Source organism: Rattus norvegicus, chromosome 11 (genome assembly GCF_036323735.1).
Source record: "Rattus norvegicus strain BN/NHsdMcwi chromosome 11, GRCr8, whole genome shotgun sequence".
Lineage (NCBI taxonomy): Eukaryota > Metazoa > Chordata > Mammalia > Rodentia > Muridae > Rattus > Rattus norvegicus.
The window spans coordinates 70394783-70419558 of NC_086029.1; the positions used below are offsets into that span (position 1 = coordinate 70394783).

A 24776-nucleotide genomic window follows, 5' to 3' on the forward strand; every position below is an offset into this window, starting at 1 on the left:
TGCACACATACATACATCATATACATACATAGCATACACATACCACATGTGATGGTTTGCATATGCTTGACCCAGGGAGTGGCACTACTGAAAGGTGTGGCCTTGTTGGAGGAACTATGTCACTGTGGGGTTGGGCTTGGAGACCCTCCTCCTAGCTGCCTGGGGATGTTCAGTCTGTTCTTGGCTTCCTTCGGGTGAAGATGTAGAACTCAGCTCCTCCTGCACCATGCTTGCCTGGGTGCTGCCCTGCTCCTGCCTTGATGATAATGGATTGAACCTCTGAACCTGTAAGCCAGCCCCAATTAAATGTTGTTCTTTATAAAACTTACATTGGTCATGGTATTTCTTCACAGCAATAAGATCCTAACTAAGACACTACACATGCATATACACACTACGCACACATCACACATACACACACAGCATACACACAGCATACTATACACATACTTCACATGCACACACATACACACACACCTCACAACATACTATACACATATACCATACTCATACATTCACTACATATGCACACACACATCCATGCACACATGCACACACACATACACACACTATATATAATACACACCTCACTCACATATACACACACCTCACATACACACGCCATACGCACATACTTCACTCACACACCTCACAACACACCTTACACACACCTCACATACACCATAAACACACACACGCACACACACACAATCACACATACCACACGTATATACCATATACAAACACCTCACACACACACACACCTCACACACAAACCTCACTCACACACCTCACACACCCACACCATACACACATACCACACACAGAGACACATATACCATATATACATACCACACATATATACTCACACATCATATATACATACATACCTCACTTACACATACACATACACCATACACTCACACACACACACAAACACCATATACACATACCACAAACACAGGCACACACAGACAGACACACACACCTCACATACCATACATACATTCCACACACACAGACACATATACACTCCTACACCACACACACACACACACACACACACACACACACAATCACACAAAAAGAAAGAAGAGGCACAGAACAGCAGCAACAAGGAGGGGCTTGGAGGTCTCTGAGAGTTAGGCTGGGAACTTGAGTGATGTGCAGAGCAAGGTCGAGAGAAGGTTGACTTGAAAGACTGATGAACTTTAGACTTGTTGAAGGATTTGACCTGAAGTCGATTCCAAAGACGGAGATGCTGATGAATCTGATTTTAGGATGAGTCACTACCCTTCAAACAGTGTGCTTTTATTCTTCCTTTCAACTTTTGAGCAACCAAGTTCCCTCTAGCTCCAGGGTTCTGAAAGCCAGGTGACATTTCTACTGCTAAAATCAAATAAATACCACTCTTTTTTTTTTTTTCCCTAAAGGAGCTGATAAGATTTCCTTAACTTTAAGTCCTCTACCCAGAAGAATTTTTAAATCCTATCACTGGCTATTATGTATTCTTTTTAGAACTCTCTTTTTAAAAAGACACACAATGGGGATCTGATTTAACAGAAATTCAAATACGATTTTTTTCCTCTCTGTGAAATTAAAGGACTGAACTCATCGGAGATCTTTACTGTTGCCTTTTTGCTCTAACATATACCTTCCTCTGTGCGGCTAGGGAATGTTGATTTGATGATTAACTAGGCTGCTGGGCCTCTGATGAGGCTGGGGCAATACTGGTCAGCCAGTCCCTGAAGCCCAGGAATTCTCTCCCACCCAAAAGCCTATGTCCTGTTGCCCCCTTTCAAAGAACATGAGCAACTCCAAGTTCAAAGAGGCTGAGGTTCAGCTTGCCTCTGTGGCCTCTAATGGTCCAGCAACACAATGGCAAGCCACAGCCTCAAAGAAAAGTTCTTGTTACATTTCTTGTTACATTTCTTGAAGTCCAGCATGCTCCAAGTCAGGTGGAATTGACCACACCTGAGAACCTTTCCACTTCTACTTGTCAGAGAAGGAAAGAGTTACTTGTACTGGGCTTTTGAATGAACCTGTCAATGGGGAAGTTGCTGGAGGGGCTATTTGGTAGTTTGAATGAGATTGGCCACCATGGGCCCATATTTAAATGCTTGGTCACCAGGAAGTGTCACTATTTGAAAAGGTCAGAAGGTGTGGCTTTGTTGGAGGAAGTGTGCCATTGGGGGGGGTGGGCTTTAAGGTTTTAAATACTCAAGCTAGGCCCAGTGTCTTGATCTCTGCCCGTGGGATTAAGATGTAGCATTCAGCTACTTCTCAAGCACCACGCTTGCCTGCTGCCATGCTTCCTGCCATGATGGTAATCATGTAGATTTCTGAAACTACAAGCCAGCCCCAATTAAATGCTTTCCTTTATCAGAGTTGCCTTGGTCATAGTGTCTCTTCACAACAGTAGAACACTGACCAAGATCACATCCATCAGGAAAAAGAAGTTACACCGTGAGGGTCAGATTGTGTCAGGGCCCAAGGCTGGATTCTTTTTTTTTTTTTTCCTTTTCTTTTTTTCGGAGCTGGGGACCAAACCCAGGGCCTTGCACTTGCTAGGCAAGCACTCTACCACTGAGCTAAATCCCCAACCCCAAGGCTGGATTCCTTATGCCTGAGTTCTGCTCATGAATTCCTTGATCTGCGTTCTAGGAAGGGACAGCTGATCTTTCCTGTGGCCACTCCACCACTGGTTTTTGTTTTTGTTTTTAAATATTTATTTATTATGTATACATCATACGGCTTTCTGCCTGCATGTATGCCTGCAGTCCAGAAGAGGACATCAGATCTCAACAGAAGAGGACATCAGATCTCAATACGGATGGTTATGAGCCACCATGTGGTTTCTGGGAATTGAACTCAGGACCTCTGGAAGAGCAGACAGTGCTCTTAACCTCTGAGCCATCTCTCCAGCCCCAAGCCACCACTGTTTCTATCGTCCTTACAGCAGATGCTTCTTGCAGTTTAAGGCACAGGAAACTTTCCATTACATAATCACAACAATGACACCAGCTAACACCTACCGGGTCCTTCTAATGGACCTTGCCTTTGACACAATATGAGAATAATTGGAGGTTTTAGTACAGTGTTGCTAAGAAACTTTAAAACAAGAGACAGCCTGGCTTGGCGGCAGAAGCATATAATCTCAGCTACTCAGGAGGCTAAGGCAGGCAGATTATAGATTCAAGGCCTTTCTGGGCCACCTAGTGAGATACTGTCTCACAAATGAAGTCACACAAAATAACCTCCAAACATAAAACCAACCAACAGACAAACACACATAAAAAAATAGCATAAAACACAAAGTAAAAGAGAGACCCCAAAGAGAAGCAGTAGGGTCTTCTTCTGATGCACACGTGCTAGGTCACGCGTCTTCTTTTTTTTTTTTTTTTTTTTTTTCTTCTCTTTTCAATTCTCAATTTGAAAACCCTGGGATGATTTTCCTGGGTTTTGTTTCTAGAACAATAATGATGTCATTGGTGTCACCATGCTACAATTAGCTCATCACTCGTTGCTTGAGATGTTGACATTAGCTGAGAGTTCTGTCTACTGTCAGACCTGGAGTTGGTTTCAGCTATTCTATGGAGGTACGTGTGCCCGTGTGAAGGAGTCAAATCATCTCTGTCAGCATCCCAGAATGTGTAGGGGAAGCAGGCTCAGCCCACAGGTGACATGTGCTGGGGGCCAGGAAGTAAGCAATGCCTGGGTCAGGCAGTGAACTTCAGTTCCCATATGAGAGTCCAATGCAGGGCTATTGCACACAGACACGAGGTAATGTGTTGACTTAGCTCTCTCACTAACCCACAGGGCACATTTAACAGTGAGCACAAAAGGTATTTTAGTTTCCCATAGTTACCATAGTTCCTGGGTTTAAAGTGTCGTTCAGTTAAAACAAAACAAAGTAACGAGTGATGAAGAACAAAATGGTAACCCACTAAATTTTGTGAACATTTTGAGTTAACCAGGAAAACATTTGTTAATACATGGTTTCTTAACCTTTAATGTATATGACAAACAAGACTGACCTTGAGAAGGTAGGATGTGCTTGGCACATTTGCACATGCTATCCCAGTTTAATTCCTGTTATGTAGCAGAAACCTCTATACAGGATGCAGAGTCACACAATGTGTAGGATAAGAGGCTAGAGTTAAAGAGAAAGGTAAGAAGTATTTGCAGACTGGAGAGATGGCTTAGCTCTTCCAGAGGACTTTGATTCCTTTCCTACTAACCACATGGTGACTCACAACCATCTTTAACTTCCGTTCCAGGGCATTCTGTGCCCTCTTCTAACCTTTGTGAGCATCATGCCTGATATACATGCATGCACATAACATTTAAAAATTAAATTTAAAAATTATTTACAGAAAAAGTTAAGTCTAGATTTCCTATTTTGTCCATATGGACTGGTTCATTTGAGTTCTACTATGTTCCAGTCTAAAAGAGTTTGCTTTGAAAAACCTACATCACAGTTTTGCAGTTTCATTATAGCTCTGAACAGCAATAAGAAAGACGATACATATGTTGATATGTCATATAAGGTTCATATAGATAATGTAACTTCAGAGATTAATTTTGGAGGCTTTTTGTATGTACAGAGCCGTTTATAAAAATAAATATTGAAAACTTTGTAACTAAATATGCTGAACGAATATACATTTGACGTTGTTCCTTTGTGCACCACTGTATTACCATCTTAAATTCATCAGTGAGGAAGCTGAGCTCAGAAGATTCCAGTAGCTTGTTCAAGGAGAAACAGATAGATTCAGACTTAGAACTTTCTGATTCTAGAGTCTCTGCCTTCCTCAGTGTGTGTGTGCTCTGACTTCTAAAATCATTTGTTCAGGATACAATGCCTGGAAGAATGTTTATAAGTTGGAATTTGCCTGAATACTTATTTTTTTAAAAATTTGAGATTATAATTGCAAAAACTTCCCCTTCCCTTTTTTCTAATTATGCATTTCCCTATTTGATATTTCTTTTATTTTTTGAGATTATAATTATAGAATTTTCCTTCCCTTTTCTCTCATTATGCATTTTCAATAGCTTTCATTCAAAAGACGGATTTCCTGAGGCTAAAAGATAAATCATGCGAAGGGTAAATGTGGATTGGATCGGTGTCATATGGTTAAAATTCAAACCTTCTCAGGTACAGACACTTTCATATACCCATCCATTCATCCAGATGCACTATGCACCATCCACCAAACCCACAATTTTGCATATTAATAAAAATAGGCATTTCAGAACTAGTTCTCAAATGTCCGGAATAATTCTTATTGGGGAATAACTTATTCTAGGCTTTATGATATGTTGATTCTGAATATGTTGGAAATATTGGAATGGGTACCACTCACAGCCACCCGGGAATGATGTGGACTTTACGAGTTCAGGAAACAGAAGCAATAGTTTTTACCTGTTGTGTTGAAACCAAAGAGGAGAGGGCAGGACACAGCAAAAGCCAGCACCCACACAGCTGTGATCATGAGTGCCACACGTCTACAGGAGCTCTGCCCGGTGCCGTGCTGATAGTGAACTGGCATGACCACCGCTGTGTACCTGTGAAAGGGTAAAGGCAGGTGTGAGGCATGATGGGAGCAGTGGTTGTAAGAGATTACTAGAGGGCGACTCACATTGAAATACATGACAAGAGAAAAGTTCCTTAGGTGAAGAGAGTTAGGAAAAGTGATTACAGAAGAAGGAGCAGAAAGATGTAAGGGCTGGATGGTGGGGAGGAGTGCTGTGGAATGCTGTCATGGGACACCAATGACATAGCATGGTATTCATTAACCCACTGCAGCCATGGGTAGCTGCACAAGACCTGCATAAGGCCAAGCCAACGGAATCAGTCAAGATTCCAGCAGGCAGCACAGGGTTCACAGGATTACAAAGTGGGGGTGGGAGAAGAAGGGAGAGGAGAGAGGAGATAGAGGAGTGGGAGGGAGGGAGAGAGGGAAAAAATCTCTTAGTGAGATACAAAGAAAGAGAGAGAGGGAGAGGGAGAAGGAGAGGGAGAGATCATTAAACGAGGTGACAATGTGTTGGGGGGTGTGGGTAGGGGAGGCCTGGGTTGAGAGTGGGTGTGCTCAAGATACAATGCATACATGTATGAAATTGTCAAAAAAGATATTTTAAAGAAGGAAAAATGTTTGAGCGAGATAACAGAAAGGCTAAGAGAGATGAACTCATTGGAGCATCCACAGAGAAAGGGAGAAAGAATAGTCAACCGAGAGACAGAGAGCAGCAGTGAGCTGTGAGGTGGCCTTCCTCTCGAACTCCGGCATAACCCACAACCTGCCTTCTACTCACAGGCCCCACACTCTGAAGACTTTGGGTGTGGGTTCGTGTCATTCTTCCACACTTTGCCAGATGGCATCAGTCCTGTGTCCCTGCTTGTATGCGAGCATACATTCTACTCACAGAGGGATAAGCATTCCAACTAAGAGAGGTTTGGAAAATAGAGCTAACATCCGAGTGGAGGCTTATTTGGGAATCCACTTTGCATGCACATGGTATGTTAGTCTTTTTTGTGTCTGGGACAAATATCTGAGAGAAACCACTTAAAAGGAGAAAGGGTTATTTTGGCTCACAGGATTAGCAATCGAGTGGCTCTACTGCCTTGGGAGTTCAGTGAGGCTGAACACTGTGGTGGTAAGACTGTGTGGAAGAGGAGGTTTCTCATCTCAAGCATCCAGCAAGCAGAGAGGAGAAGCAGGCAGGAGCCTTGGCCAGCAAATACCCTTCAAAGGCATTTCCCTGATGACCTACTTCCTCTAAGTAGGTACCACCTTCACAGTCCCATCGCCTTCCAACAGTCCATTCATGTTTTCATGACATCAGTGGACTGCACCAGGCCAGACCCCTTGAGCTCGAATGGTCTCAGAATGCACATGCAGACATACCCAGGGGAGGGATTTCTAATCTCACAGGTAGGTCCCAATCCAATCAAACTGATGATCAAGACCGACCACCCCACACAGTCAAAGTCTTTCCTGTAGTTCCATTAGCTAGTCTATTCTTTGGTTATTCTTCACACACATTTCCACTGCTTGTCAGACATCCGTAGACACACTCAAGATGCTTGAACCAGAGCCTGGCTCCCCACGCCCGTTCACTCAGCTCTACTTTTTTACCTTCTTTAAGAAGACCAGACACAACTCCCAGACCTTCTGATTGCCCTTTGACCTTTCCATATCACTTACTTCCTCATTTCACTTTCAATTCAGGGTTTATCCAGCCACCCCCCCCTGCCCCCTCTGCTGTACGCTATATATAGCATATGACCCGCTCTATGCAGGCCCCATTCTGGATGGATAGACTGGAGTAAGTGACATCAACCCTGTCCCCATTGAGCTTAGAGTTCAGTAAAGGAGAGGGATGACAAAAAATGCAAGCAAACATGTCCAGAAAAAAAAAAAAGAAAGAAAGAAAGATACCGGGAAGGAAGTGCATTGTATGAGGTGGTGGAGAATGACGGAAGAGGTCAGTTGGGGGAAACCGGGACAAGCGTGTGGCGTTAGAGGGACTCAGCTGTTCTGGGCAGAAAAGCAGTAGAAGAGGCTATCAGCGATCCATTGTGATCTGCTCTCCACTTAGCCTAAGCCACCCTACGCTCTACTCTCCAGGTGGACTTTGCTACCAGGTTGTTTACATCAATTTCACGATGTCTTCCCCACCTCCATAGCTAAAATCTCCGAGACAGAAGAATTCCAGGATTCTGCTGGCTATAATCCCTTCCCATTGTACACGGGAGAGACCTATGTGTCATGTAACATCCCTCTGTGACTAGATTACTAATCCCTCGGCTCTGGGTTAATCAAAAGGGACATTGTTCTGGGAAAGCCTGACCGTATCAGGTGAACCTTAAAAAGAGGCCGAGTTGTTCCCCAAGTCAAAGAGCTTCAAAGGGTGAGATTTATCCTGCCTTGAACATCAAAACTTCCCTAGTTTACTCTTCAGCACAGAAGAGCACAGAGAAGCCTGGGTAGTAACATGCAAGATAGTGAGAACCACACTGCTACAGTCGTAAGAAACTGAGTCCTACTGACAACCTGAGTCTGTGAGGAGGACTATTCTAAGGTTCAGAAAAGCTCACACCTTGGGCTCTGTCTTGTAAACCACAGCTACTCTGCAGTGCTCGGACTTACAAGGATTGTGAAGTTAAAGTGGGTTGTAGTTTATATTTCTAAACCTGTGTTAATTTGTTCCACCACAGCAGAAAATAAACATACTGTCATTGAGACTCCTCTTTTACACACAGATTAATTTTCTTCAGCACGGGCTCTCAACTTCCTTTGCGAACATGATCTTCTGTTGATTCCTGGCGTGTACTCATGGCTTCAGCCAAACCCGTCTGTTGTTGGATATTTTTCCATAGTCTTTGTCCAGTCCGTTATCCTGCCTCCTCCCTGGGAGTTCAACTGTAGCCTCCATGATATCTCTCAGATAGTTACTTTTGACTTTGAGCTTACAGTGTTTCAGTGCCCATCAATGGCACCAACATCCTAAGTGTCGTTGTCTTGAGTCGTCCTTGAACTTGTCTCACTGATGGAAAGAGATTAGCCACTTGGTTTAGGTTACCAAATGGCTCAAAGCATCGTATAGCTCAGTATTCCCCAGAGGTCCATGTACGAAGCAAGTAGGCCGCCTTGAGCCAGCCAGGCTCAGAGGGCTTTAGCTATGGGTCTAAATGTAGACCCACGATTTTTGTCTTTTCGGTTTCCAGGGAAGCAGGATGCCAGATTTAAGGCAGGAGCCTCCTTACTCTGTCATGTGCATCTCAAAGCTTGGGCAGAGGGAGAGCAAGGTGCATGCTGGGTAAGCAGGGTTTGCGCGATGTCGCCTGTTTCTCCCGTGTGTGTCCTTTGCTTGCATTCCACCTCTGCCTTGTATGTAGCTACTTTCCAAGAGTAACACGGCTTAAAGACTGCTGTGAGTCTTGAGATGAAAGCTAGTGACTTCCTTCTGAAGAGGGAGAAACAGGATTCTTGAGTCCTGTTAAAAGTCCCATTCCTTTCTCCTGGAGCAGTTACACAGCATGCCTCGTCTGGTGGCCTTCCAAGCCTATCAGTCCGAGGACTTCTTTTCCGCTCGGGCTCCAAATCAAATGTGGTCATTAGGCTCACTTTGTGGTGACCCCAGGAGCCTTTGGGAGAGGGGCTGCGACTTAAATTCTGCTGCTGTTATGAAACGGTTGCTACGGCTAGATGAAGGCTAGGGAGTGGAAAGATGTGACTACTTTCTCCGGCGCGGACTTGCTGTAGGCAAAGTCCTCCTTTTTTTTTTTTTTCTTTTCTTTTTTTCGGAGCTGGGGACCGAACCCAGGGCCTTGTGCTTCCTAGGCAAGCGCTCTACCACTGAGCTAAATCCCCAACCCCCTCCTTTTTTTTAATACTTACGTTTTTATATATAAATTTTATTACAAAAATTGCAAATAAAGACATCACACAGGCGCAAACAGGCTCAAATCCTGAGACATCAAAGAATCCAGCCATGCTAAATATTCAGTGATGTGCTAACAAAGAGGGAACAATTCTCTCTCTCTCTCTCTCTCTCTCTCTCTCTCTCTCTCTACACACACACACACACACACACACACACACACGGCCCTAATTTGTAACATGCATCAATTTCTGTTGTGTAAGTTTACCCACCACCGCTCATGTCAAACCACCACCAAAGGCTCGATAACCAACCTGAAACGTTCCTAGAACATTGGTCTCACCAGCGTGGTTCTAGCACACTAGCGGGAATGGTATGCTGTCTTAAACGAGCTTTCAATGCTTATTTATTTCAATGAGCAAGAGATTATACAGAACATGACTCTGCTTATGAGAGGAACCAGCTTCAGGGAAGGCAGAATGGACCCAAAGTTTCACTCTGGAGTGCTTGCTGCCAAGCCAGGTCTGACATCTCTGGGGCCAATGTCTTTGACAAAGACCCCATTCCCTCTCAAAGGCACATGTGGCTGTCTTAGTCCTGCAGGGAAGCAAGGGTTTGTTGGTGAGAAAATCAGTGTCCCACTTGTTTGTACTTGGGAGACCAGTGTGAATGCTCAGAACGGAACTTCCCCAAGTAGCTTGATGCTAAGTGCCAGTATGTTGGGGTGTGGGGAATGTGGGGATGGGGGTTGGGGAGTGTGGGGGTGTACTATTAAAATGCACATCCCCAAGCTATTCCCCGAGTGGTTTCCATGCGGTACTTCTAAAGTAAAGCCCAGAAACGTATTTTTAACATCTAATGTATCTTATTAGACAAGTCTGAGGAAAGTCTGCATTAGGGAGAATTTCTGTCAAAGCTTCGTGCTCACTTGGGTAAGAGACGAGAGACAAGACTACAGTCTTTCATTGTCACAGTATGCTTTTTAGTTCTTCTTAACCGATTAAACCGTTAGAATAAATGAGGCCCCCCAGCATGTCGTAGGTGGGTGGCTGAGACCTCGAGGCTGTTCCAAAATCCACCATTGGAGGGCACCAAAATGCAGCAAGAACTTCGCCAGCTCCGCTGGGGTGAGAAGTTCACGACTCACCTGGGGGCTCTCGAGGCTCTGTGGGGAGGCAGAGAGGGAAAACCGCCCCCCTTAGTTCCTGGAGCCCTGCGAGGACCCTGCATTCCTACCCAGGGAGACTGTTTAGCCTCCGGTTTCCTCTCTGAGCGATTAGCTGAAGGCCAACCGCAGGCAAGCGGAGGCCAAAGCGCTGGGTCAGGCTTGGCCTGGCTTGGATGGAGAAGGAACCCTGGCTAGGGTCACCTCCCTTGGAGGTATTCCCAGTCCCACTACCTTCTTTGTGTTCCAGCTTCTGGCGTTTTCGGCCCTTTCTCCCGTGGAATACTCAGCCTACCCGAATGCAGTCAGTGTATACTCCGTAAAGCCCTGGGACTTAGGACTGGCTGGGGTCTGAAATCCGGCTCCGCGGCTTAACAGCGGGGGGCCGGTGGCTTGAGTTTTCTGATACAAATTTTCTAACAGGACTGTTCACAGCTATTGAATAAGATTACAGTTGTGAAGGGTTTTTTTGCGGGGTTTGTTTGTTTGTTTTTAATACAATTTAAAAGGCGGTTCTTACTGTATTGCCATCACTATCGAGATAATCTAAGAGATCCACGATTGTTCCGTGTGGTTTTAGGTTTTATGATTGTGATTCTTTCCCTCCTGGTTGTCAGGTAGTGCGCATTAAATTTATCTATCAGACAAGTGTTGAGCGCTTTCTTGTGCCGTGCCAGCCACTGTTGAAGGGCTGAGGTAGTTACTGATGTCTCTGTTAAACAGACACAGGAACCAAACAGCCTGAAGTCGCTTTGCTGTAAGGCTTAGATGTTGAAGTTGGCAGTGTAGACTTCGCAGCTAGGGCCCCAGGGTCTGGCTCCAGGGCCGTTACTGTAGGAGATACTGGCTGCACAAGCTGGCTTGGTGGCATACGCCTATAATGTCAGCATTCGAGGGGTGAGGGTGGAGGCAGGAGAATCACAGACTTGATGGTAGCTACCATAACCCTAGAGATGTCGCTCTGTGGAAGAATGCAAGTTCAACATATTCAAAATGGTAGGTTCCATCCCTAGTCCTGGGGAGGAAAAAAGATGGCAGTGACTTTTGGTTCAGTTTATTTGTTTCCTAATAGCTTTGTGATTCTAGTCACCTCCACCGAGTGTGTGTGTGTGTGTGTGTGTGTGTGTGTGTGCATGTGATGGGACAACATACTCACTTTGCTGGAGTGTTATAAATGTTAGCTAATTTTGTTTTTGTTGTCTGTACATCCATACAAATTAGGATAACCGAAACATGGAGGACATAGGAAATTATACTTCTAGCAGTGAACTACAGCCATGACCTCTACAGGTCCCTAACTTTTGTCAAGAATGGGGGCTATTTTTGCGATTTAGAGAGTACTCTTATCTAAATCGATGGAAGATTGGGTCTAGTTTGGGACCCATGATGAAGCCCGTGATGAAGGACAGCAGGCTCTTCAGCACACATGGAGCACCCTTCGATTCTCGGTCTACCTGGCCGATTGCTCATTAAAGTCTTAATATCATGACTGTCCAGCCGAAGCTACCGCTATCCGTTCTCCTCAAGTGGGGGTTCTCTCGGTGACTGTTAGAGGAGAGAAGCTCCCGGCCTGGGTGGGAGGGCCTGACTCTAACTCCCTGCCTGGGTTTAATGAGCCCAGAGCTCTGAAGGCTGCTTTTCACCACCTTTTATTTGGTCAGACAGGGGGCTCAATAAATCTTTAGTTCTGTGGACTCCCCTGGTGGAGTTGTTGAAGGAGAAAGCTTTTTGCAAATGACTGGAAAGCCCTTTGCAAATATAAAGTGCTTATTTAGATGCAAACTAAAAATCCAAGGTGCCTGTGACTCATCTGGTACCTATTGTGCTCTCTGCAAAGGCGCGGAGGCTTGCTTGTGTGATGGGTGCCATTTGAGAGCCACTTAAAGATCTCTCTGGTGAATGAATTTGGTTGCATTATTCCCAGACTCCTCTCTGAAGACTCTAATTTTCACCGCTTTGGTCATGTCCTCCTTTCCTGACACATTCTCAGCAGCCTCCTTGAGTTAGCACTGACCCAGGATGCAGTGGGAGGACTGACCTGCTGGGAAGATGGGGGAGCCATGGTGTGGGGGCTTGCGATCAGAGGGCTTCCCACTCTGATTTTTAAAAAGGAGAAAAAAAAAAAACGGCTTTAATCCAAGCATCCAGAGCCAAGCCTAAGAATCTAATGACAATAGTATTTATTACTTGCTTTCAAAATCCCTTTTATCATTTCTTTTCTTTCTTTCTTTTTTTCCCCTATCTCTTACTACCCTGCTATTATGGACAAGGGCTTCATGACCAAAAAAAGTACTGAATCCATTTGGTCAAGTTTGTCAGGCTGATGACTGGCATTGTGTGAAGACCAAAGGTCTGTGTGAATGACTGCATTTCTAATGAATTGACCAGCTATCTGGCATCACATGAACAGATTTTAATGCTGTGTATCGCACACTGCTGGGAAGGAGAATGGAGACAGCTTTTCTGAGGCCTGTTTTCTTTCCTAGAATGGGGGTGGGGAGCTCTGTTTTGAGGTTTGCTGAGGACAGTCCATTATGAAATGTAAGCCCCTGCCCCGTTGAGACTGGAGGCACAGCTCTTCCTTGAGAGCTATGCATTCTGGGGGCTTTCCTATATGAGTCAGAAGACTCCTCAAAGTTTATTCTTGCTGGTTGGGTTTTAAGTAGTGAAAGGTGGCGTGTGTGTGTGTGTGTGTGTGTGTGTGTGTGTGTGTGTGTGTGAATATGGCTGTGGCGAGCAAAATGATGACCGTCTGCAAATTGGAGAACGGTGGGCCGGCCCTCCTATGGCCAACTCAGTCAAATGAAACACTAGCTGCATTCTGTTCCCAGAACCTCTTTTGTAAGGCCCATGTTCCCATTCTCTCTCTCTTTCTCCCCCTCTCTCTCCCTCCCTCTCTCTCTCTCTCTCTCTCTCTCTCTCTCTCTCTCTCTCTCTCTCTCTGTGTGTGTGTTGAACATACAGGCATACTTTCATTGGGGTAGAGAGGAAGATCAGGACTCAGCTGTTCCACAGTCTCTCTAGAACTCTGTCTACTCTTCTTCATGTTCTTAGTGGTTATAGGTGACTCAGCCCCACCCAGCAGCCTGAGGAGTTCTCTCAGGGACCTCCTTCCAGGCACAGCCTGAGTTCTGGACTTTACTTCAGAAAAGAATTTCAGTCTGAGTCCGTATGAAGCAGATTAAGAGTTTATAGGGGAAAAATAGTAACAGGTTTAAGTTTAAACATTAGGAGAAAGAGAGATTTAGGAAGAGAGCAGTATACACCCAAGACAGGAGTGTGGACTTCTCAAGAGTCCCGTTTAAGTGTCTTTATATGACTGAAGTTACATTGTTTAAAGGTTTTAAAAGCACCCCTCCCTCTTTTGGTAAGTGAGGTCATAGAGTGGTTTTGGGGATACACCAGAGAGGAGTACAGACTTGTAAGATAAAACCATAGATGAGGTTAGTATTCATCATCTAGGCTAACCTCAGACTCATGCTCCATGTGCCTCTTCACTGTGTCCTACCAGAGGCATCACCACAGCTAGCATCATAGGTGGGATGAGGGAGAAAAATGGGAGAGTGGGTGAAGGAGGGTTAAGTAGGGAGAGAGCAAGAGAGGGGCAGAAGAGGTATGCGATGAGGGCTCCATCACTAACACTAAGGATGCTCGAAAAGTGTGATGGCTATTCCTGCTTGTCAGCTTGACTATGTTTGGAATGACATCAAATCCAAAAATGGAGGGGACACCTGTGAAGGAGTTTTGATCTGGATCTTGAGGTATGAAGACACACCATTGATCTGGGCTACATCTTCTGCCGGAAGCCTATGTGTGGAAGAAGGAAGCTTTTGTACTTTGCTTGCTCTCACCTTGTGAGCAAGTCTACTCCTTCACTGGCATTAAAGCCTACCTCTTTGGAATTCCAGCATCTACTGAAGACCAGGTAAGATATCCAGCCTCATGGACTGAGCAACTTCTAGATTTTTGGACTTTCTGTTCATAGCCAGCCATTGTTGGATTAGCTGGACCAGAGCTAAATCTCCTTTGTTCATTTTAAAATTTATTCTATAAGTTCTATTTATTACTTTAGAGAACCTTGACTAATACAAAAGGCCATATGGGAACATAAGCTTCATATATATGCATATATTTGATATATATTTGCATATATTTGCATATACACACATATAAAAGGTTTGATTGGAGTTACCCTACATAGAGGATAATTTTTATCTTAGAAGCCTTAGGTGTGGGATATCTCTTTTGAGTTGTTTGTCAAAGGTTCCCTGAAGACTCCCCAACAATTTAGGCTACTGTCCTCTTCTCTTGGTTGACCACCAAAACTCGATGGTAAGACCCTATTGCTGAAGATACTATACACTTTTGGTCACAGAACATGGGGAAAGCAAGTTAGTACTGACCAGGAGACTTTCTTTCTGCTGGCTTCCTTGTAGGAGGCAGAGATATGCTTATGTTGGCTGCTGGGGGCAGAGCTGTGGAGTTGCTAATGGTCTTACCTAGCTGTGGACCTTGTGAAGTACAATAATGACTGGTGTTGCAGGGCACGCCCATGGATGCAATACTCGTTTTTATGTAATGGGGGTAACCAGGGCTTCTTAATTAGGCCTGCTCTTCAGGAGAAAATGAATGTCTGGCACTGTAAATCTGACCAATGGATGGGGAGCTCACAGGCTCTAGGGGTAAACCTACCACTATTATTCTATTAAAGAGACATCGTATCAGATGTCCCTCTAAATTCATGCCTTTGTACTCATAGATTAGTGCAGCCTTTTTGCCTCACCAGAGAAGTTTCTTTGTGCAGTGGATACAGTTAATTCAGAAACTCACAGTTGGTCAAGGGTCAGAGAATAAGTCAGCACAAATGGCAAATGGGACATTGACGTCCTTTCAGCACCAAGGCTTGGGTACCATTACAGTAGGAAGGGCAGGAAGATGTTAAGAGCCAGAGATCAGAGAGGACTGGAGTGAAACAGTGTCTTCTAGACATGAAGACTGTTACACTCATGAACTCCCAGCAATGATGGTTATCTGCATAAGACCTACACAAGATCAAGCCCAGTCCACATTCTAGCATGGCAGAGCAGGGCTCATGAGCCCCCATCCCTAACTGAGGAGGTATGGCCCTTGGTAGGTTGGCCACATTCCAGTGGATGTCCCCAAAACAATTAGAACAATTATTCAAAAGAAAGGATATGAAGTTGGGAAGGGGTTGAGGAGGTAAGCAAAATAGTAGGAATGAATACGATCAAAATATATTGTAGGGAATTCTGAAAGAATTAATAAAAACACTGCATCAAGATAGTCATTGTCAACTCAGATGATTTAAGAATCACTTAGGATACACACCCTTGGGCATGGCTGTGCCAGTGTTTCCAGAGAGATTTAACTGAAGAGGGAAGACTTCTCTTGAATGTGGGCTGCACCATCCCCATGAGCGGGATACTGGACTGAATAAAAAGGGGAAACAAGAGGAAATCCACTGAGGGCCAGCATTCATCTTTTTACTTCCTAATTGTGTGAGCAATGTGACTAGCCACCTCATGCTCCTGCCGTAGAGCCTTCTCCTACGAGAGAGACTGCACTCTCAGATTGTGAACCAAAACAAACCCTTCCTTAAGTAGTTGCTTTCGCTGGGTATTTTGCCATAGCAACAAGAGAAGCAACTAATACGGTAGGTTAGAAGGGTCAAAGGGATTCTTATAATAATAAGTCATAAGGGTAAGAAATGCATCTTGACTGCGAACAGACTTACTTGTTTATAGATTCTCAGTAAGTTACAGGTTTGCACCTGGGGGAGAATAAGGTTAATCTCAAAGGTCTTATGTGCGTTGGCTTCAAGCAGAGTTTATTATTACCTCAGCATTATCTGAAATAGCACAATTAAAAAGGAAGGTTATTGTCTCTATGTAGGTGTGCTGGTTAGTTGTCAACTTGACACACACACAGACATCTCTGAGAAGAGGGAGTCTTAACTGAGAAAATGCTTTCATGAGATTGACCTGTAGAGAAATCAGCGAGGTTATTGTCTTGTACACACAGTGATTGATGTAAAAGGATCCAGCACACTGTGGGTGGTGCCACCCTGGGCTTTCGATCCTGGGTGAGAAGCCCGGTGAGGTGGCTTAATGGTTAGGGGCTTTGACTGTTCTTCTCTAGGGGACCTAGGCTCCATTCCTAGCACCGACATAATAATTCACAACTGTCTGTATGACTCCAGTTCAAGAGATCTGATTCTCTTTTCTGGTTTTCAAGGGCACATACAAACATGCAGGCAAAACACCCATACAAATAAAATCAATCAATATATCAAAATCTGTTTTTAAAAGAGAGTGCCAGCAAGATGGCTCAGTGGTAAAGAAATACAAGCTGCCAAGCCTGACAACCTGAGTTCATCCCTCAGGACCCACATGGAGGAAGGAGACAGCCAAGTCTCAAAGTCGTTCACTGTTCTCCACTGAAGGAATGCACACACACACACACACACACACACACACACACACACACACACACACCAGACACATACACACAAGACACACATACACACACACATACCAGACACATACACACAAGACACACATACACACACACAAACACCAGACACACACACACACACATATACACACACCAGACACATACACACAAGACACACACACACATATGCACATACACATACACACACCAGACACATACATACAAGACACACACACACACACACACACACCAGACACACAAACACATCAGACACACACATACCAGACACACACATACCAGACACACACACATACACACACACCAGACACATACACATGAGACACACACACACAAGACACACACACCAGACACACACACATACACACACACACCAGACACATGCACACATGAGACACACACATAAGACACACACACACACACACCAGACACACACACACATGAGACACACACGCAAGACACACACACCAGACACACACACACACACACACACCAGACACATGCACACCAGATACACACACCAGACACAAACACACATACACACATACACCAGACACACACACATACACACCAGATACACACAAACCAGACACACACACACACACACCAGACACATACACACCAGACACACACACCAGACACACACACCAGTCACACACACAGAAACCAGACACATATACACCAGACACACACACACACCAGACACACACACACACACACAAACACACCAGACACATGTACACCAGATACACACACCAGACACAAACACACATACACACATACACCAGACACACACACATACACACCAGACACACACAAACCAGACACACACACACACACACACACACACACACCAGACACATACACACCAGACACACACACCAGACACACACACCAGTCACACACACAGAAACCAGACACATACACACCAGACACACACACACACACCAGACACACACACACACACACACACACACATACACCAGACACATACACACCAGACACACACACCAGACACACACACACACACACACACACACACACACAGCAGACACATACACACCAGACACACACACACACCAGACACACACACACGTGAACAAATAAAATTGGAAAAATTTAATAAACGAGAATGTCTGATAAAAAGAAAGTAGGCTGAGCCTCCTGGGAATGATGATCGGGTGGCAGAGTCCTCCATGGCCCTGCTTTAGTTCCTGTCTCCAGATCCCTGTCCTGTTTGAGTTTCTTATCTGACTTCCCTCAGGGATGAGCCTGCAAGTATACGAGGAAATAAACACCTTTCTCTCCAAGCTGCTTTTGTCACGGTGTTTTATTATAATAATAGAAACACTAAGTCGGTAGGCAATCTTCATGGCGCAGTTGTGCCAAAATTCTTGAGTCTGAGCTGGTGAGACATCAACCAGATTCTGTCTTGTCTCACTTGGAAGCTAACTCTCTCTCAGTCTCTCATGCCCATGAAGAGAGGGAGAGAGCATTTGTGGGAGGAGCATTGGCCACCTTAGCCAGGAACCGTTGTGTTCAGCTTAGCATTCTTGACTCAAGCTGTGTAATTGGCAAGACAGGGAGAACCTGAGGAGGTAAGGACACAGGCCCAGTATAGGTGTTCAGGCTGGGCTGGTAAAGATAATAATAAGGCAAGCCCACTATTTGTATTAATAGCCAAAAACATTATAAAATTCCTATCACTTTATTTTTTAACAGTGCTATGGAAAAGGATTCACATAGTATGTAATTAATCCACCTACAGTCTATAATTTAATCTTTTTTGGTATATTTACAGAATTATGAATGCACATTCTGTATTTAATTTTATTAGGATTATTAATTTTATGTATATGAGCACACTGTAGCTTTCTTCAGATACACCAGAAGAAGGCATCGGACCCCATTAAAGATGGTTGTGAGTCATACCTCCAGCCCCCACAGTCTGTATTTTAACACACGCTTTTAGTGGTATTATTTCTAGTGCTGTAGTACTTTTCCTTCTCAGTTAAATGGCTTATCAAGGGCTATCAGTAAGAAAGCATCTGCTGTGGTGGTTTGGTTTCAGTATTACCATAGGAAAGGTTCATTTCAACTCTATGGTTCTTATTTCAGCACGTGGAAGGAAGTTTGGCGCTGTTGCTGCATTGGCCACTTCTCCGAGCCACGTGAGAAAAGGCAGGCTGCAGCTCACAGAGTGACAGTGAGGACTCAGGGTATCTGAATTACATGGCGGGGCACAGAAGGCTCTCATGGAAACCGAGGCTGTTACAATGGCTAGCGTAGTGTTTTAGAAGGACATAAGTAAACACAGAAAGAGATTTAAAAAGTCGCTGTGCCACGTGAAGGCTAAACAAAATGAAGTGCACATGAAGAAGACACTTAGGAACCTACGATCTTGTAATCAAAGCAAAAAAAAAAATCTTAGTAGGTGATGGGAGAGCATATAGGCCATGAAGGAGCAGGGGAGAATGCTGGGAGCTAAAGGTGGGGTTTGAGAAAAGAGAGGCAACCCACATTAATGAATAACGCTCCCAGAAGACATGGGAAGACCTCATTATTGGGCTCAGGTTACCTCCTTTATGAGTTAGGTAAGAAAGGCCCTAGAGGACGCCCAGACAACACTGACTTTTGCCATGGGTGGTATAGTTGCCTACCATACCTATATAGTAAGTCCCCATTGCTAAGATACTGCACACTTTGGTTGCAGGATGTAGAGAAATGCGTTTTGAACTGGTCAGGAAACCCTCCCAGCTGGCTGGCTTTCACACTGCTGGAAGATGGTGTGCAAGCTGCCGGAGGGAAAGAGACAGCAATGGCCTTGTCCGGGGATAGACCCTGCGCGCTACAAGGACAAGCCAGGTAAAATACGCCCACTGACGTCTCTGAACCTTCCTGGTTCACAGGAGGATACCGATGCCTGGTGTTGGAAACATTGTCAAAACCCAAGACTAAGGTAGTCGTAGGCACTAGGGGAGGCCCCATTAATGTCGCTTTTCTTTTCATTCATTTATTTTATAGATTTTGAGACAGGGTCTCTCTCTGTAGTTCTGGCTGTCCTAGAATTCACTATGTTGTCCAGGTTGGTCTCGAACTCACAGAGATCTGCCTGCCTCTGCCTCCAGAGTCCATGTGCTACCACAGCTGGCTTCATGTTGCTTTTCTAAGGGTTTGTGTTGTCAAATATACCTATCTAAAGATGTATGTTTGTATCCACAGACTTGTGTCACTTCCAATCTTGGCCAGACAAGTGTCTTACTCCAGTGGGTGTTGTTAATCTGGAGACACACCACCACATAAAGTGCTCAAAATGAACGACACTCACATAAAGTGCTCAAAATGAACGACGCCGAGTACCGAGATGTAGGGGGAGCATCTATATCTGACCCCCCTTCCATTCCCCAAGGCTCAGAGAACACTGGGGACGAGAGAGCAGAAAGAATGTAAGAGCTGGGGGAGTGGGGAATGCTGGGAAATGCTCTCCTCTGGACCCAGGGGTGCCCGTTGCACACAGGAACACGAGGCACTGTCTGTTATCCCACAAGATCTGCATATGAGGAAGACAAGGCGTACTGTACATTGCAGCATGGAGGGAGAAGGGCCTCCTGAGGCTCCATTCTTACTGGTAGTTGAAGGAGGGAAAGTTATGATTCTTTAGGAATGTGGCCTCTGGTAGGTTCTCCATGCCCCATTGGATGACTTCGTGCCCACTGGCATATGGGCAGCGCTCATGGGTTAAAATAATTATAAAGAATGGCATAAAGTCAGAAGGGAGATGTGATTGGGCATGTTCTGGGTGGAACTAGGGGTAGGAGTGAGAGGTAGGTAAGACCAAGATATGTTGTATATATGTGTGAAAATTTCTAAGAACAAGCAAAAATTAGAAAAAAAAAGAAAGAAAGGAAGGAAGGGAGAGAGAAAGAAAGGAAGGAAGGGAGAAAGAAAGGAAGGAAGGAAAGAAGGAAGGAAGAAGAAAGAAAGAAAGAAAGAAAGAAAGAAAGAGAGAAAGAAAGAGAGAAAGAAAGAGAGAGAGAGAAAACAGGAGCTGCAGCGATGAGTCAGTGGTTAAGAGAGCTGGCTGTTCTACCAGAGAACCAGGGTTCAATTCCCAGCACCAACATGGTGGGTGACTCACAGTCCTCTGTAACCACAGTCCCAGGGGGATTTGACTCCCTCTTTTGGCCTCCTGGGGTACTGCATGTCTGTGGTACACAGGTATTCATGCAGGCAAAGCCACATTCACATAAAAAAAAAGATTTAAAAAATAAAAATAAGAAAAGAAAAAAGTGAATTTAGATGACGATGACGAGAGAGAAAGAGAGGGGGGAGGGAGAGGGAGGGAGGGGAAGAGAGGGAGGGGGGAAGGAGAGAGAGAGGGAGAGAGGGAGAGAGGGAGAGAGGGAGAGAGGGAGAGAGGGAGAGAGGGAGAGAGGGAGAGAGAGAGAGAGAGAGAGAGAGAGAGAGAGAGAGAGAGAGCGCAGAGCATGGTCATATTGAATCCTTGAATAGACCAAGGAAGCACTGTAACATTTTGAGTTGGACAACAGAACTGTGGCGTTATTTTCAGAGGTTCTGAAGCACCAGGTAGATAGCTGTGATCAGTGAGAGGTCCCCTCAACCTCAAGTCAGCAAGGGCGAATAGAAGCAAATTTGAAAAAATATATGAAAATAGAGATGATAAGTGTATATTGGTTGACGGTGGTAGGTAGAAGGGATACAAGTTTTGAAAATTAAGATTTAAGAATAGACATGATACCAGTGAGAGATTATTAGTGAAGAGACTGCTATTTAGAATTCAGAGAGGGAAGAGGGGATATCTAGCTGGATATCTGGTGAGGTTCACGAGGAAACTTAGGGTAATTCATTTGGAGTCACATAAACATGAATTCAAATTCCCAGATCACAGGGGAAACTGGCGATGCTAAGGATGCATGACTATCTTTTCAGTGGAAGTGATGCCTTTCCTGTGCTTTAACCCTGAAAGCTGGGAATTGGAGGTGATTAACAGCCTAGTGATCTGTGATATTTGTTGGGCCAGGCCATAACAAGCTTCCACAATTAGGACTGGATATGGCTTAGATGCTCCCATAACTAAGACCAGAGGTGGCCAATAGCCCGAGTGGCCTCTATGCTATCTTCCTGAAAGAAATGACATGTGCCCTGAGTTGAATTTTGATGTAATTGTGCTTCTTTGTACACTGGGGTTGTGTTACACCAGGAAACTTTTCCTCCCCAAATTATATCACGTTTATATGCTGGCAATAAACTACCCAGCATCAGACTCTCTAAGTTGGATGCAGTTTGATGAAGTCAAAGGGAACTAAATTTTCAGGTCCTTTCCCTGCAGGGACAACCCCCACCCCGTCCAGTTCAGGATGTCTTGTTGTAAACCTAAAACTCAGGTGGGGAAGAAGGAGTGGGAGAAGAGAACGGGAAGAGAAATAAGGAACAGAGGGGCCCAGAACGAGGGCAGTGAGTTCAGGAATTCTTTAACGTGACACGTGGTGTAAGTCGGACACATCCAAAACACAGCCAAGATGGCAGAAATCTATTCCAGAAGCCAAACCCAAAGCTCAGATAATGTAAATAACTTTCCTCTCCTTTTAAAACGGTTTTTCTTAGTGCGCATGCTTGCGCGTGCGTGCGTGCGTGCGTGTGTGCGTGCGTGCGTGTGTGCGTGAGAAGGCCAGAGGACGCATCAGATAACCTCAAACCGGAGTTACAGGCTGTACAAGCTGCCCAATGTGGGTGCCGGGAACTGAACTCCTGTCTTCCGAAAAGGCAGGAAGCACTCTTAACTAATGATCCATCTTATGGACCCTACTTGCCCTTTAAAAACTCCATAAGGGACATGTACAGATCACATGCTTTCTAAAACTGGTTTTCTACTCCATTCCCTCTGCTCTCTCTCCAGAGAAATACAACTATGCTTGCTTCTCTTGTTTGCCATCTCCCTTTCTCTCTTCCCTCCTCTCACCAAAATCAACCAACCAACCAACCAACCAACCAACCAACCAACCAACCAACCAACCAACTAACCAGCCAACCAGCCAGCCAGACTGAGGCAAGCTAGGGAACCACAGTGAAGTCAAACAGAAAGGAAGCAACTGCTCAGTAGCTTGAGGTTGGCTCAGGACAGCACAGGACCCTGCAAACAGTGTAGAACAGATAATTCAGAACTGCCTGGGACCACCATGGCCAACTGAAACGACTTAGCCTTGCTTCATCTTGATGGTTTCTTGGTATCACTAACCCAAATCTCTACCTCCCATCATGCATCTGATGCCACAACATATCCCAAAGCCCTACTTAAGGACAGAAAAGGGAAGCAAACAATTTGGGACAAATCCTATTTCCCAACTTTGACTCAATAATAATGCCAACCTCTTTTAGAGCTTCCCACAAGATGCTATCCCAGGTGCCAGGCAGCATGACTCTTTTGAGAAGTCCATACTCATTTACATTATTATTGTGTATTAATTCTATAATGTAGTGGGTGTGACACTTCTTGGTTGTGAACTTGATGCCCTGAAATAAAACTTCTTCCCTATTCCTTTGTTTCTTCGTAATTCTTTCTCAGAAGGTAAGAAGACCTTGGAAACATGGAGTAGAAATCTCAACCTGTTCTGGGACTCCCTGAGACCTCCCGTGGCTTCATTAGCACTCAAACCAACTATAGGAGTTCCTACAGACCCATCAACCTACTTTGTGTCTTTTTTCCATTCTGTCTCCCTTGCCTTCCAATTCGGAACCACAAAGTCCTGGAGGATAATGGGAAAACAAACCCAGGATCTTGGGGTTTGGAGGTGCTTCCGCTGGAAGAGAGGAAAGCCTAAGAAACCGCATAGGACAATTATTTCCTGTCATTTTTTCTTTCACATGCAAACCATATTTAAAAAAAAAAAAGAGGAAAGAAAAATGTGCCAAAGGCAAGTTCCCTTGGAAGTGACCCTGATGGCTCAAGGGAGTATCTTCTGTACCCCTTTAGGGCCATCTGTCTCCTAAGCCTGAAAGGGGACTCCCAGCCCTACCTGTCTATGCTGATGGCACAGAGGTTCAGGATGCTGGCTGTACACATCATGACATCCAGGGTGACAAAAACGTCACAGCAAATGCGGCTGAAATTCCAGACTCCACCTGTCACCTGGGCATTAGAGATAAGAAGGAGGTTAGTGTTTTCTCCAGGGAAAGAACAATAACCCAATCAACTCTCTTGCCTCCCCTGAGCTGTTCATCAGAGATGCCAACACACCTTCCTGGCTCCCTGTGGCGGGTGCCATCAGAACCAGAGGGCTGGCAGGCATAGAGGATACGCCAGGCTGTCTGGGATTGATTGCTAAGGAAGGGACAGAATAGTAGAGTGTTAGTGTTGAGAGAGACCTTCAAGATTAATTAGTGCAGGGATTCTCAGAGTGGTTCACAGTGGGACACTCATTTAGAACGTAAATTTCTGAATACCCCAGAGGGACTCAGAGTCCCTGGATCTGAGCTCATGACCATGCATCTTAAAATAAACATCCCCAGTTGGACCAAGACTTGGCAATCAAACTTGAGGTTCAATCTCAAGGGGGCTCCTTGTAGTTAAGTGGTATGTGCAGAGATGTGTCTTAGTCCACAGATACGCAGCTGCTAGTAAAAGAGTTTGGGTAGCTGCCCGATGTGTGCTGTGTGCCAAGACTGCATCTCTGGAGCCCTTTGCCCAGTAGAGAGCTCACCATGTGCTCAG

At 44.9% G+C, this 24776-nt stretch overlaps 1 protein-coding gene across 1 annotated transcript in view; it reads right to left on the reverse strand.

Moving 5' to 3' along the window:
* Drd3 (dopamine receptor D3) overlaps nt 1-24776 on the reverse strand; it is a 52208-nt gene that overhangs the window by 9197 nt on the left and 18235 nt on the right. The window contains exons 2-3 of the mRNA NM_017140.2: nt 24082-24194; nt 5426-5568 (exon numbers count right to left, since the gene is read on the reverse strand). Coding sequence (NP_058836.1) covers nt 5426-5568; nt 24082-24194 — 256 coding nt within the window. The remainder of the gene's footprint in view (nt 1-5425; nt 5569-24081; nt 24195-24776) is intronic.